This window comes from Ceratosolen solmsi, unplaced genomic scaffold (assembly GCF_000503995.2).
Source record: "Ceratosolen solmsi marchali unplaced genomic scaffold, CerSol_1.0 scaffold30, whole genome shotgun sequence".
NCBI lineage: Eukaryota > Metazoa > Arthropoda > Insecta > Hymenoptera > Agaonidae > Ceratosolen > Ceratosolen solmsi.
In genome coordinates, this window is record NW_011948421.1 from 5,345,786 (window position 1) to 5,361,491 (window position 15,706).

General features: G+C 25.8%; 1 protein-coding gene across 1 annotated transcript in view; it reads left to right on the plus strand.

Annotated features, from left to right (window-relative positions):
- The window catches only part of HnRNP-K (Heterogeneous nuclear ribonucleoprotein K), a 56,861-nt gene that overhangs the window by 16,344 nt on the left and 24,811 nt on the right, over positions 1-15,706 (plus strand). Inside the window, exons 3-6 of the mRNA XM_011498593.1 lie at positions 1,748-1,804; positions 5,154-5,197; positions 9,686-9,758; positions 10,518-10,631. Of these exons, the coding sequence (XP_011496895.1) occupies positions 1,748-1,804; positions 5,154-5,197; positions 9,686-9,758; positions 10,518-10,631 (288 nt within the window). The remainder of the gene's footprint in view (positions 1-1,747; positions 1,805-5,153; positions 5,198-9,685; positions 9,759-10,517; positions 10,632-15,706) is intronic.

Genomic DNA, 15,706 nt, shown 5'->3' on the forward strand with positions numbered 1-15,706 from the left:
TGTCAAGAATGGATTCAATAAATATAAATAAAATTACACGATTACCTTTCATATTATGAACTTTATTTAGTTTTATGATAAAATCGTGCGACTTTTTGTTAAATAACTTTTGAGATCACCTTCGCATGTGTAATAAGTTGATATTTTCATGCATATTTTCAAGATATCATTGCATTATACTAAAGACACTATAAATGTTTCATATCGTGTCCGCGTTCAAAAAAACGGATTTATGAATGAGATATATGATACGAAATATATGAGAGATGTATTCAACATTTTTCACTTCGCTGTCATCGTTACCGTTGCTGATCAACGTACTTCGAATAGCCAAACGCTTTTGAATACTTTCAGCCCCATCACATGGTGCTTTGTACTTCAGAATTTTTATTTTAACATTGGTTAGTTTTTAGAAAGTAAAATAAACATTTCACATATATTTGTATTAATAAGAACAACATTATTTTTAAGTATTTTAAATACTTTATTTCAAAATATAACGGATTTTCATAATATGATGAATACCAATCATAGAATGTGTATAATTTTATTTGAAAAATTTATACGAGTATTTATTAACAAAAGTTCGTGAATATACTGTACACATAAAACATTCTGTATACGGTACAAAATAATTATCTATAGAATACGTCTTTGTAATCCTTTCATTGATGGTTTAAGTACTTTTTATTGTGCAGTATATATAACCTCAGCAACAGCAAAGATAAAATAGCAAATGCGAATGCATCTCGATCCGTAAGGAAGCACCTTCATATAGATGAACACTCATTGGATATATTTGACTGTTGGTTGACTGAGAAAACTTCGAGCTGGATGCGCCTGCACGTGATCGTCAAAATAAATCGCCCGACGACAATTATAAGAATAAAATGCGTCGAGAACTTCGAAAAGGCGTTGGACAACGTTTAAACGCACCTTCTCATTAGTGTCGACTGAATGCTATACGCTCGTCGCACGACTTGTATGAAAACTTATGGCGCCTGCCTGACGGAACTTGCCTACGTAATGACGGGGAATTATTCTTGTGCCCCATGCGTGCACGTATTTATAACCCGTCGATATATTATTCGAGTGACCCCCGACGCTAAGGGGTAGAAAAGGCATTCGCATGAAGTGGCGCTGCTTAAAGTTAATTATTTTCTTTTTGAAAGAAAAACTCCAAAGAAGCTCAAAACGAATATTACAAATGCAAAAGCGTTTATCGTTTTCTTTGTTAATGACTGAAATTTGCAGTTTATTTTTGAAATCTTGTTCTGAATTTCGAAAATCATGAAGAAATCGACCCTAGTGACTAATAAATAGCATAATTGAAACTAAAAATGCATTTATTATTTTTATTTTCATCGGGAGTCAACAATTATCAAGAATTATATAAACAATTTCTGACTAACATTAGAACTGTAAGTTGGGTCATCTCTAGCTTGCACTATATTTTCTAGGTCAATTTCATTTCAATTATATATAATAATGAAGGCTTTACTTTAATTGTCAAATTAAATAATAAAATACCAGCTGAAAGGCAATATTAATAAAATTATATAAATGATATAAATAAAATATACAAATTACTTAGTATTAACGAATAAAAATACCTTTTTTCACATTTAGTATAAACAATAGAATGAAAACTAGGATATAAAATTTTGCATTAAATATCGTGTTTGAAAAGTTCAGTTTATTCGTTACCTGTTGTTCGCAATTAATATTTTAATTTCTTAACTTACAGGTCGCTGGATCGATAATCGGCAGAGGTGGCCAAAACATCGCCAAACTCCGCAGTCAGGTAAGAGCAGCAAGCTTTCACAGTAATTGTTTTTTATTCTTTAGTGATTTCACCGACAAACATGAAATAATACGAAAGCAGTAAATAGCAGAAATGTGAAGGATTAAGCGAAAACGCTATTTTCTAAACTCTTGTGCTATCTTCTATCTTTTTCACTATATTACTGACTACTTCGTATGCCAAAAAGTTGTTCATACTTTCCTATTTCTTTTTTCTTTTAATATAAGAACAAGAACTGTGTAGATATTAAAATGAAACAGAATATAAAGAAAGAGTCAAAATTGAAGTAGTATAGAAGTATAAATCGTAGAAATGAGAAAATTTGCACTCTAAAGGGACGTGTCTTACAATCAAACAGATGTTTGTCGAAAATCAACAAGACATTAAATATGAGTGCTAGCGCTAGAAATATAAAAATAAAAATAAAGGCAAAACTGCAGAAAGTTTCTTATTGTATACGAAAACAATAACTTCATAAAAGTATTATTATATATAAGTTTATTTTATGATGATACATTACATATTTTCGAAATTAAATATTCTAGATAAATATTTCTGTACAAATTAATATTGCATTAGAAAATTGTTGCTTGTAAAAAAATCTATAATCCAGTTAAGTAAAGTTCTCAAATTCACTTATAAATATATTTTAAATTCTAATCAAATAGTAAAAAATAAAGAATAACTTCAAAATGTATGTTTAATTAGTAAATTTCGATATTTTCGTTACTTAACCAATACTATATTTTCTAGTGCTCTCGGTTAAAGTGAATAAAGTTCTACGATAAAGATAAAGTAAGTAATTCCCAGACTCATTTTTGACTCTTTCTCGTCATACCGATTAACCCCCGCCCCCTCCTATATTTCGTATTAGTCATTTTATGAAAATGTTAGTAACTTATTATCAAGTACTAGTCCACAATTTTTCTTAAATTAGTATATTAATTCCCTACGTTATCTCCCCCCTCTCTCTTTCTCATATTTTCATTCTTATTTACGGACCCTTTCTATTATCCAAACCTCTATTCAATTGTCTTAATATTCTACACCCAACCCTCTTATTATATTCTTATCTCCCTTGCATTAATACCTGTTCAAAAATCACCACGTTCACTACAAAGAAAATAAAATGAAAAATAAAGTTACTCGCCTGTTTAACTCAATATGTGTGCAAGCCCTATGCTTATATTTAAGGTGCACGTATTTTTTGTGCCTGTGCGTGCACCCAAATAAGCGAGTGGCCAGATACCGAGCACGCGCGCACGTAATATACGAACACCAATTCATAACCAAAACTTATACCTACATGCCTACAAATACCCGAACTACGTATGAAAGTGGCACACCGGCTAGTTTCTTTACGTTCTTGGTCGTAATTTACTTTATTCTTTGTTTTTAAAATATATAATACATGTATGCGCAACAACAAAAATCGAATATGTGCATATATATCTATATATTGTTAAAAAACTAAAAAACGGAAAAAGGAATAAAGAATACCCACCTACCACTATTACCTCCCCTTATTGAAGTATGCTACAGGTGAAGGACTTATAGAGGGTGGGAGAAAAAAATTCATATATAAAAATTTGTGCTTAGCCCTGATGAAGGCAGAAATATTCATGTCCTTAACTTTTATCAATGGGGATCGGTGAGAAAATTAAGAAAAATGCTGCATTACGTACTTTGCCTATTGTACAATAGCTTACTTTCTTTATTCTCCATTATTTATTAAAAAAGTTTGTTTTTGACGTAGCATTTTTTAATATTTCTTACTGAAAGGACACTGAGCAACCAGTTTTCAGTTTTCATAAGTAGACACATGTTTAGACTAGTTTTAGTTTATTATTCATTTTATTTATCAGCAATAAGGAATAATATGGTTTAGATTTTTCTGAGCAGTCCTTTACGACTTTACTTGAAATGAAATCGCCGATATCTTTTCTCTAGGTTTATTTTAGTTAAACAATTTTAAGTAGATATAAAGGACACTATTACAATGAACATCTGCTGTCTTTTTTTACATAATTTATTGAGTAGCTTTCGTAAAAGCCGTCATTTCTTTGGTGAACTGCATCTAGTAATTAAATCAGATCACAATTTTTTAAGTTCCTTTTTTCTTTTAAATTGCAACAGCATGTAAGATATTTTAGTATATTCTATTTATAGATAGTAGTTAATATTTATAATTTATATAATGTTGTATTTATATAATAATCTAAGCATCGTGAATTGCGAGATGATGCATTTTTAACTATATCCAGGATACATAAAGAAAGTTACGAATATAATAATTAATAATAAGACTATCTACGGAGTTTTACACTATCTAGTGACAATTAAAATTAGAAGTTTGAAGCAGAATTATTACTGGAAAATTATTGATATTATATGATACTGTACAGTACAAAATGTATGAGAACAATTACAATTGTGATTTGTTTTCGGTACAATCCATATTTAGGTATTATAAAAGTTTTAATATTAGTGAAATATGTATATATACGATAGCACAATTCAAATATTTTTATATTATGTTTATATTCTTCTGTACAGATTATGGTAAATTTCTAGCATAGCTTCAACATTTCCTAGTCAAAATGTTAATCATTATTAAGAATATGCCAATCAAAGCAATCGAAATATTTATGTGAAATCGTTATGATATAGTATAAAACTTTTCACCCTTTAGCTTAAAGTGAGATTCGAAAATCTTCAATATATTTAATACTTTTGGTGGTATAATCGAACTACATATAGAATATGATACATACAATTGTTTCATTGAGCGATTTGCTAAATAAGAAAAGTCGAAAAGGACTCTAACCGATCCCCGTATAGGACCCAACCAAAGAAATCGAGGCAATGGTTATAAGTACGTGCGCAACCATGTTGGTAATTTTGAGCGTCTAGGAATTAAGGTTTTTTTCACAATAAATGAAAAATGAAAAAAACAAAAACATAAATAAAAATAAGAAAAAAAACGACGTCTCGAATGACGTGGTTCTGACGTGGTTCTAACTTGGTTGATGGTTTGTGCCCTGGCCCCGCCCCGACCCCGGTGCCGGTTGCCCCCTCCACCACCACCACCACCACCACCACCACCACCACCACCACCACCACCATGGCTTTGTCGTTGTGTGCCCCGACCTGATCTGGATGAATTCTCTCGACCACCACACACCTTCTGCCTCTTCTTCGTGCGCAATACGTGCGAAATGCGAACACGGGATGTGAACGTGAAAAATGGACCGCACACAACCGCACATCGACCAACCAATCGACCACCACGTTGAACGCCAATGAAAATGAATACCACCAACTGTACCACGCTGTGTACGCCCAACAGTACAAAGCCTCAATCACTGTACCCGATTGTTACGGACCCGAACGGTAATACCAATACACCACTACTTAATGTTTCTAATTCTCTCTATACTTTCTCTTTTATACTTTACTAATTTTTTCTTGTTTTTAAATTTGTTTAATTTCTTCATTTCATTTTGTCTTCGATTGTAATATTCTCGATTAAGACGCCATATAATTATACTTTTTTATACTATATTCATTCAATATTTCCGTCTCTTTTTTTATCTTCACAAATATTATCAGTCATTATTGAATTCTTTCCCATTGGAAATTCAATAAGTTCTTTCCATAATCAATTAATAATTTAAGTATGACGATTTCCATGAGGATCCTTCCTACTTTTTCTTACTTTACTTTTTTCATTCTACCTTTTTGCTCACTTTTCTATCTTTATCGGTTATTTACATTCATTCGTCCCAGTCATCCACCCAACAGTATAATATCACATCGAACATTATATTTATTTGTTGGTTTATATTTTGGCGATTTCTTCATGATTTTTTCATATCTATCGTTAAATGTATATTTAAATTTCATTTTCAGAAGTTGAAAAAACTTCTTTTTTTTCAATTTTGTAATAATTCACTCGTCATTATGACAGTGCATTTAAGAACTTCTCTTTGTAAAATAGACAAAAATAAATTACGTCCTTAGAACTACACTTATACAGTAGAATTGTTTAAATTATTATTTCGGAAATATTCTATTTTTAACAGCGAAATGTGACTCATGTAATATACATGATTTTCAAGATTGTCCAAATAGAAATCGACGTATTTCTATAAATTATTCAATGTCTATCCAAATGAAATAGAGAAAGATAAAGGAAGGCTAGACTATTCGGCATGCAATTTTCAGGAAATTGACAATTGTTTTTTAATGTCCTAAAGCTATTGTCTCGGTAGCGCTGTTTCCGCTGATCGAAATTTCGCGTGGTCTTTTCCGTCCTCAATACTTTTTCGATCAGCCAGCGAAAGCGCTACGAACGAACCCTTCAAACAATCCCGTGGCTCGCATACAATTCACGATGAAATCCATTTTTTCTACTTTGATTATATCTCGTAACACTATAAGAAGGTTCTTCACTAATGTTTGTTAATATAACAGAATAGTTTTTAAAACAAAATTTCTTTAGTTTGATATATAGAAATATAGAATATTTATTGATATCAATTTAATACAAGAAAATTGTACGGATTAAAACATCAAAAATATATGTCTTCGACTCATATAGTGATTTCGATAATATCCAGATATTAAATAAAATATCTTAAATTTTATTTTTTGTTTAATTATATTAATATAATAAATATTGTACATTTTTAATTCTAATAAATTGATGCAGCAACAATTTTTATGTACTTCATTAAAAAAATGAATACATAAGTCTAAAAATATTATTTATTTTTAAGTTTATTTTCTTAAAAAATATTTTTCAAATCTTTTGTATTTTTCATTTAACTTCATTGTTTACGAATATAAATTATATTACGAAGTAATTTAATTAACAATATAAATCTATTAAATTTACATTAATCGACATACACGTATTTACAACTTTTTATTCTCTGTAAATAAGTTTTAAAAACTTTACACTACAACTAATATTTAATGTTAAATATATGAATAAATAACTCCTAAAATCAGTTAATATGTAAGCTATTAATATCACAGATATCAAACTAAGGAAGTTATAAAAACCTTTTCTGTTCACAACTGTTGACAATTTTATCAAGATGACCTAACTGTTAAAAACATTCCCTATATGTGTTTAATATAATTGGCTGCCACTCAATTTTGTGTGCAATTCAAGGGTGCGGTAACTAACCTTTTTAATAAAGGAACAGAAAACAGCATTGAACTATTTTAAATGGAATGTTGAGCGACCTGAAGATTCGTCGTTAAAATTTATGACGTTAATATTGGCATTTGTATTATTTACAACAACGAAAGATTGATTGGTGAATGGATAATGCCAAAATAAAAGTCAACGATAGTATTTTAAGTTGAACTGATAACAATCAATGCAGACATGATTATTTATCAAAATTACGTGATAATTAAAAACAAATATTTATTAATAGATCATTTCATTATTGGAGAAAAAATATATTCTCTTATGTTGTAAATATATTGATAAAAAATATTTTTTATTGACATTAATTTTGAGTGATAAATGTATCTGCAAAAAAATATAAAATAAAATTATGATGAAACGTGAAGAATTTTTTCAGAAATCCCATGGCTACAACGTTGAAAAATTAACTTAAACTTTAATAAGAGGTAGTAAATACCCCTATCAATTAATATATCCCTATATAAGAATATCTTAATTACCTCGTTATCGTGGCTAAAGAAATTATCAATTTTACTTTATGTAAAAATTGCAAGCAAACGAAAATACCAAAGCCTACCCACATTTAAAAATGACTGTCCATTATTCGTGAGCATAGGAAAACTCATACAAATAAAAATACTGGTAATGGAATAATACAATATAAGTTTTTAAAAATTAATTTTATAATTTCATGTGAACAAAACCGCATTAAAATTATTACGTACGCGATTAACATTCAATATACAAATTTACTACAGCTTCAAGAAAAAACAAAATTTTCTTTAAAACTAAATCAAATTTTTTTAAGCTGGCGCGATTTTTTTTTGATATTGTTCGTGATTTCCTAATAAAAAGTTTTATATTAATAATAAGAACTTAGAAGATTTACAAATAATTGCCATAATCAACTCGTCAATAATAGGCTCAAGTTCACATTACCTACTTTACCATCAACCAACTTTTCATACCAGTTATCATAAAGTCACAGCTTACACCGACGTTAATATACTCAATTCCGTATTATCTACACCACGACCACTTGTCAATTAGCGCAATTATGAAACTAATAATAAATACGTATTTAACAATATTTTGTATTATTGACTAGACAATAATCGTATCGAACCCGCGCGTATAATGCGGAATATATATATACTGACAATGTCCAATCAACTCTCCATAATTATTAAATACCAGTTTTTTCGCGTGTATTATCAACACTGCAACTAGGTTGCACTTAACGATGTTTTATTTAATTGGAATATGGCATTACTTTTCTTATAAGGTTATATACAAGATAAGAATAAGACAAAATATAATAATATATAAGTTCCTTTTATTCAATGAAAATGCAAATTCGCATTATTATCCATGAACTGTATAAAACCTATATAAAAATTCAGTCGGATTTATTTATATGTATGTTATATTTCTTAATAGTATATACGAAAGATTCACCATAGAGATAAACATAGATGATACCGCTCCAATGATGCGAGCAGTCTGCTGATTAAATATACTTTATAATAGATTATTTTTTTATGATCGATACAAAAATAATTGAGTCAAATATTAGATTTTTGAAGAAAAAAAGGATTTACTATTTACAAGCAGTTTAATTGCAACTTTACCTATATAAATACAATCACAATTACAAAGATTGAGTAGAAGTACGTAATTATTATGAACTTGTTTCCAGCATTACTATGTTCAGAAATATTAATGAAGATAAGCAGAAAAATGTAATAAATTACATGCGCATATTTAATGTGTTTTACAAATATTCATAAAATAATATATAACAGAAGATGTATATGAAATGATACATTGTAAAACAATCTTTAAACCATGAATATTTCTCCAATATTGAAAAAATTAGATAATTTTTCAATATACAACAAAAATAATATTCTTATAGTTTTAAATAGCATATGATACGTATGAAAATAGAATAAGGCTTTTAACATGTTTTGATTATTGTAAAAATATATCTCTTAATATCATTTTTTATTTTTTATCAAACACCTATTGTTTCAAACAAAAATTTGTATTTAATTAAATTTCACATGCATTAATATTGCTACTTATCTTTTCTCTACCATGCATAAATATTTATAAATAAAAAATATGGTTTATTACTTTTAATTTTCAATATACACTGTATAGGTAATAAATAACATACGAGCATAATAATCTATAAAATACAATGAATGTGTAAATTTATGCAATAATTGTCTATTATTAAATAAAAAATATGTCTAATAGTAAAACAGTCTGTAAGGGCAGCCCATTATCACTGTCGGTAATAATTCCGATAAATTCAATTATAAAACGAAGTGTCCAAGAGCCACTAGACATAAAAATATTCTAATAAATAAAGCATACTATTAGAATCATAGGCTATACTCCTAATATTATGAAATTACAAGTAAATTTAATACAATTAAATTAAAAACCTATATTACGTAATAAATTACTATGAATAATCAAGTAATGGTAAAGTAGGTATTTTAAGCTAAACTATACCTATTGCTGATACATTAAATAATTATATGTAATCGTTCATTCTCTCAGATCTTATTATTGATATTTATTTTAAATTTTACCTCTATAATAACAAAATTAAGGAACATTTTACGGAACTTGCATAACTCTACGAGTTTTTCTGATTTTAGGATCCTGACCATCAGCTCGGATCTAGATACTGTACTCACTGTCCTGGGTGACATAGTGCCTCAATTAGAAGAGGTAAGATATTTATTCATTTTTCTTATAAAACAAATAACATCTATGATTTTCTACACTTTTCGTTCTTTTCAAAATTAAATTAAATGAAAAATTGAAATAAAGAAAAAAAATTTAAGTAAATTCTTAAAAAGCTTAAATCAATTATTTTTTAATATTTTAATTTATAATAGTAATGATATAATAATTCACGACATTCATACTAAAAATATCATCAGATTTTTAATTAATAATTGTTTTCAAAATTCTGTTTTTTATAAAAGAAAATGTTATAAATAGTCAGTTTTTAAATATTCAATATATCATCAATTCTAATAAAAGTGATAGTTGTAATAAAAATAAAAATAATCAACATTTAAAATTTATCATTTATACCTCTTACTTTAAACTTATATAAATATATACTAAAGCATTGATTGAAATGTATAATTGAATCTACTTTTTTTTATATTACTATCGCTGATAATATATATATTTTTTAATTGAATAAAAGTATTGTATAAAAGTATAATAGTATTGTAAAACAGACCGTATGAGTTATACAATTTAGCATATCACTGAAAAAGCCTTTAGAATAATTCTAATTCTATTCTGAATTAATACGAAATTATTTTTCCCCGACTTATTTTGTAAAATATATACAGTTCAGAGGTAGTATCAATACCGGGATCTTTTTTGTGATATTCAGGGTATTTGTTAAAAAATGCGTTTAAGATGAAGAATTATTTTATAAGAAAATAATTCATTCTCGAACTATTTCAGAGCGGCTTGAAAAACGGAGAAGATAATGAAATCGATCTGCGCATGTTGGTTCATCAGAGTCAGGCAGGCTGTGTTATCGGTAAAGGAGGTCTTAAAATCAAAGAATTGCGTTCGGTAAGTTTGTTTTTTATTTCTTCAACTTTGTTTATTCCACAAGAAGGTCTAGAATTCCTAATAACGAAAAATATGTTATATTAAAAATCAGTATAATACAAAAATGTATATGTATGTATAAATATATATATATGTATGTATGTATAAATATATATATATATATATATATATATATATATATATATATATATATATATATATATTATAAGTTATATATATTATATAAGATAATATAAGTTTTATTACAATCATATAATATATGAAATATTTTCATACGAGTATCACCATGAACAAGTTGAAAAATATTATTAAATATCAAAAGAAATTTTTAAAACATTTATGAAAATGTGACCTATTCGATCACCCAAAAACTTTAGAAGTTTCACATCCTTTTTGAGTATAGGGGGTGAGCAATTTTAGTACTTTATTTGAATAAAATTTCACTTACCACCAAAGAATAGTACTTGGAAGCCTAGAAAATCTTACAAGTTAATGAAACTAAAAGTTTATTGTTCGAGCAGTCGAATGAAATAGCAACTAATCAATTGTGAGCTTTATTGCGAACAGCTTTTTAGAAATGAAGTTTTCATTTCCCCTTCGAACTAAGTATTCAAAAGAATTAACATGTCTCCATTTAACGGTATTTTTTCATTTTACTAGATATATGTAATCATTTTAATATAAAAGGTTAAAAAAAACTATTTTGTACCATTTACATTAATGATAAACATGAAATTGTCTGAAAAAGTTTCTTTGACAAGTATGGTTCACAATATAGAACGTGTGACTATAAATTATAAGAACAAATTTCTATTACTAAATATCCTTACTATCTGTTTATGAAATTATATGTATCCATAACATTACTAATTGGACGCAATTTTACAACTATAACATATATTATTTTATTTAAATTCTTGCATTACTAACAAGGTGTATATAAGGAATTTTGCAGTTCAATTAAAAGTAAAATGTTAATTTTACATAGTTTCCATTGGGTGGAATGATAAACACTGTAAAATTGAATTTCACTTACAAACGAAAAAGTCACTTTTCACTAACGCCAAATTCTAAATAACTGTAATTTTAATGTATAAAGAAGATCGTATAAAAGCGTAGAAACATGGCACTGCCACTCAGCGATGTCGCCGTGTCATAATTGATATTGGGAGTTGCAATGCATGTTTTTTTTATTGATTTGAGCCATTATGAGATATACATTTTTTCACGCCGACTAAGCTTTATATGACTTATTCGATTTCTTATTTATTATTTAGTGATATATTATTTAATGATATATCATCCTCAGCTTGGGCTTAAATAATTTTTTTAACGAATCAATACTTTCAAAAGGTCGAACAACTTATGTGCACAAGCAAATACATTATCTGAATAATTCATTATATGAATTATAGACATGTATAAATATAAATTTCGATAAAACAATTTTCAGAAAAAATGTAATCCTCTTTAAAAAAATCTATTTTTTGTTTATGTGAAAATAATTTTAATTTTAACCAATACATAATTACATATGTTAGTACAACAAATTCTTATATTTTATTACAATTTTGGTTTTGTAATTTTCAATATTTTTCTACAATATTTCTTAGTATAATATTAGAATTAAATGCAAACTATTAATTAAAATTTTTTTTAATAAATAGGATGTTCAATGTTAATTTGATAAAAATTACAAATAAACTTATCTGAATACATGTTGAATGATTGGTCAAAATTTAAAAAATCCTTCATTCTGCATAATATATACTCGAAGGGTGATTTTCGCTCATTCACATTTGCATTGTCGTTCGTATAACAATTGCACATATTATCTTTGTTGTGAAAATCCCAATTTACAGGATAAAAAAATATAATGCATTAATCCTGCGTTTTTTTTTAATTTTTTTTTAATTATTTCTGGATTTCACATAAAAATATTTGAATAATATACTTTTTACTGGAAAATTATATTCTATCCATAAATATAAACCTTATCTATTAAGTATTCAGGAATCAATTCCTATATTTATTATTTTGTAATAGCTGCTAATTACCTCGAAATTACCCGAAAAGAAGATTCTATTCATTTAAGAAATTAACTAAATATATTTAAAAATTAGACTGAAAGTTGAAAAATTCATACAAAAGTAATAATTATATAAAGCTTTTAGCTTTTATATAATAGTCAATATTCCTAGAAGACTTTATATAATGGATACTTTATAAACATAAATTATATTTATTTTAAAGTTTACTATTTTATTTATGTACACAAAAGCTTAGATTTAAAAAATGTGCATGCTTTAATAAATAAAAGTTTTTTTTTTGTTATTAACAATTAAAGTTTTAAATTTCAAAACGATACTTCATTTAAAGTAACCGACTATTATAGTCATTTTATCTTAATGATTTATAAAAGTATTAATATAATTTAAAATAAAATTAATCTCTTAAACATCGAATGAGAAAACTATTATTTTTCTCTAATAACTTTTAAGTAAAACTAGCTATCAAATAAAATTTAATTGACCTCTTATAATTATATTCTAATACTCATGAATTAAGTACTGAAATTAATACACTTCAATAATTGATTAATTTTATATTCACTTAAATTGAACGTACACAATTAAATTTGTGATTTTATTTTTAAAATAATTCTACTCTTATTAGGTTCCATATAAACTACTCTCCGGAATTTACAATAAATGACTCTAATGAATGTCAATATTCAATTTAATTAAAAAGTTGAAATATATAATATGCTAGTTATTTTTGCTTAAAGTCAATGTACACTTCTATGAATATTTAAATCTATTTGTATAAGTTATATTAAGATAAAAAAAATTTCTTTTGTTAAAGTGTAATTGAGATTTCGATGCAATCTGTGTGTTTTTCTAAAAACAAAAAAATTATAGAAATTCTAACAAAACTATGAAATGACTGAAAATCAATTATATTTTGAAATTTTATTTTAAAATCATTACTATTTCAAATGTGTATAATAAGCGTATACAAAATATATTAAAAATATATTCAATTCTGTTTTTATTCATTATTTATAATTTTTGTATAGTCCACGATTCTTTAAATAATATTTTACAAAGGTAATATGAATAAATAATCGACGGTTACAAAGCTATTCTTTTTAACATATGTATTAAATTATTAATAATTCTATGAATATACTATACAAAATACTCCTGTTAAAATAATACTGACCAATTTAACATAAAATTAAATAAAATTTGTTTAAAAATATCAATAAAAAAATCATAATTCAATACGTAATTAAAATAATAATTTGAAGCATTATATAATATATTACGAATATTTTTTATTTAATTATTGTTTTATCAGTTATCAGTTTGCAAAAAATATTATATAGTCAATAAATGTGAAAGTGTATTAAAATTAATGAAAGTAACCGTTTGATGCATAAATGCATAAACAATTTTATCTTGCAAAAATACCCCGATAAACGAATTATTAAATAATAAAATTAATAATAATTCATTATACAGAAAATATACGATACTATATAGCCGTGTCAAAAAAGATATCTGTTTTACCGATAATCGACTTAAAAGATTTTTATTAATTCACTTGAGGAACCAAATAGCATTGGTTGAATAGAGTATCCGTGTACAATATGATTTCCAAAACAAATAAAATATCTGAATAAATTATATCATTTTTTTAAGTAAAAAAATCAAAGTACTGAAATTTGAAGATATTGCGATCATTTGATATAATAAAGTAGGAATCTGTAATTGGTTTTTATTGTGTTGTAAATTACTACATTGTAGCGATGGCGATTAGAGTAGAAATTTTCCAAAACAGCATTATCTATTAAAAAAATTGTTAGTCAATCTATTAGTATAAATCTAACATTTAATGTTTGAAAATAATTGTACTATATATTAAATTTTATCATTAAATTTAATATATTATTGAATATTATATATATTTGGATTTACAAAGAACTTGGTTGAATAATATTTTGAGAATAAGTATGTGATAAATAACTTTAAAATACTGAAAATAATTAAACTTTTCTTATCTACAAAAAAAGTAAACAATTTTTTTTTAATCTACTATACATTTATTATAAAAATAACTGATTACGTACAAATAATGTATTTTATTAATTTTATGTGCGCTATGTTCGGTTAGTTCTGATCTACTGTCGAAAATTTTAATCTATTTTTAATTTTATTAAAAATTAAACATTATAAATTTATGGGAAATAGACTAAAATAAAATGGAATAATTTGAAAAAGTTATTAATATAAAATGAAAAAAAATATATTAAAAATGAAGAATTTACGTATAGATTTTCATTGTATAGTGTATAAATACTATTTTAAGCCTACAGTTAGAATTTTGGTTTAATGAATGTTGGTTTTATATATCGTTTGTTTTATAAAATATATATAACATTTTTATAAGGCTCAAAACTTATAATACAGATTCTTCGTATTCTCCAAAATACATTAAAAAAACATTTCTCGGTATTAAACAAAAATTAATTATTTAAAATTTAACTAGGTATTTAAAAAAATTTGTTCTAATATATTTACATCATCCAAATTTTGAAATTTGAATGAGTTGAATTGATTAGAATATATTGCAAAATATTGTAATAAAAATCTAATTTAATAATCTTTTTTTTCTATTCAAAGATTAATAATTTTATTTATATTGTAAAGTTTTCAAAGTAACCGATATCAGCGGACGCATAATGCATTCTGAAATATATTTAAAAACTTTTCCTAATTTTAGAGTTACTAATCTTTAATCTTCATCTTAAAATAGAATAGTCTATTTTTAAATATTATTCTCGTAACGAATTTTCCTGTTCTTTACAAATAGTACAGGATATAATTATTTTGTAATTGTGTTACAAAAACATATTTCTTCAAATATTGGTACTAAATATTTCTATAAAATGCAGTCATTGTTAACTTGAATCTATTATAGAGTGTGAAAGTCTTTTAATCTTATAGTTATGAAAAATAATTTTCATCTATTTGTCTTTAAAAAAAAATTGTTTGAAATATTGATTAGAT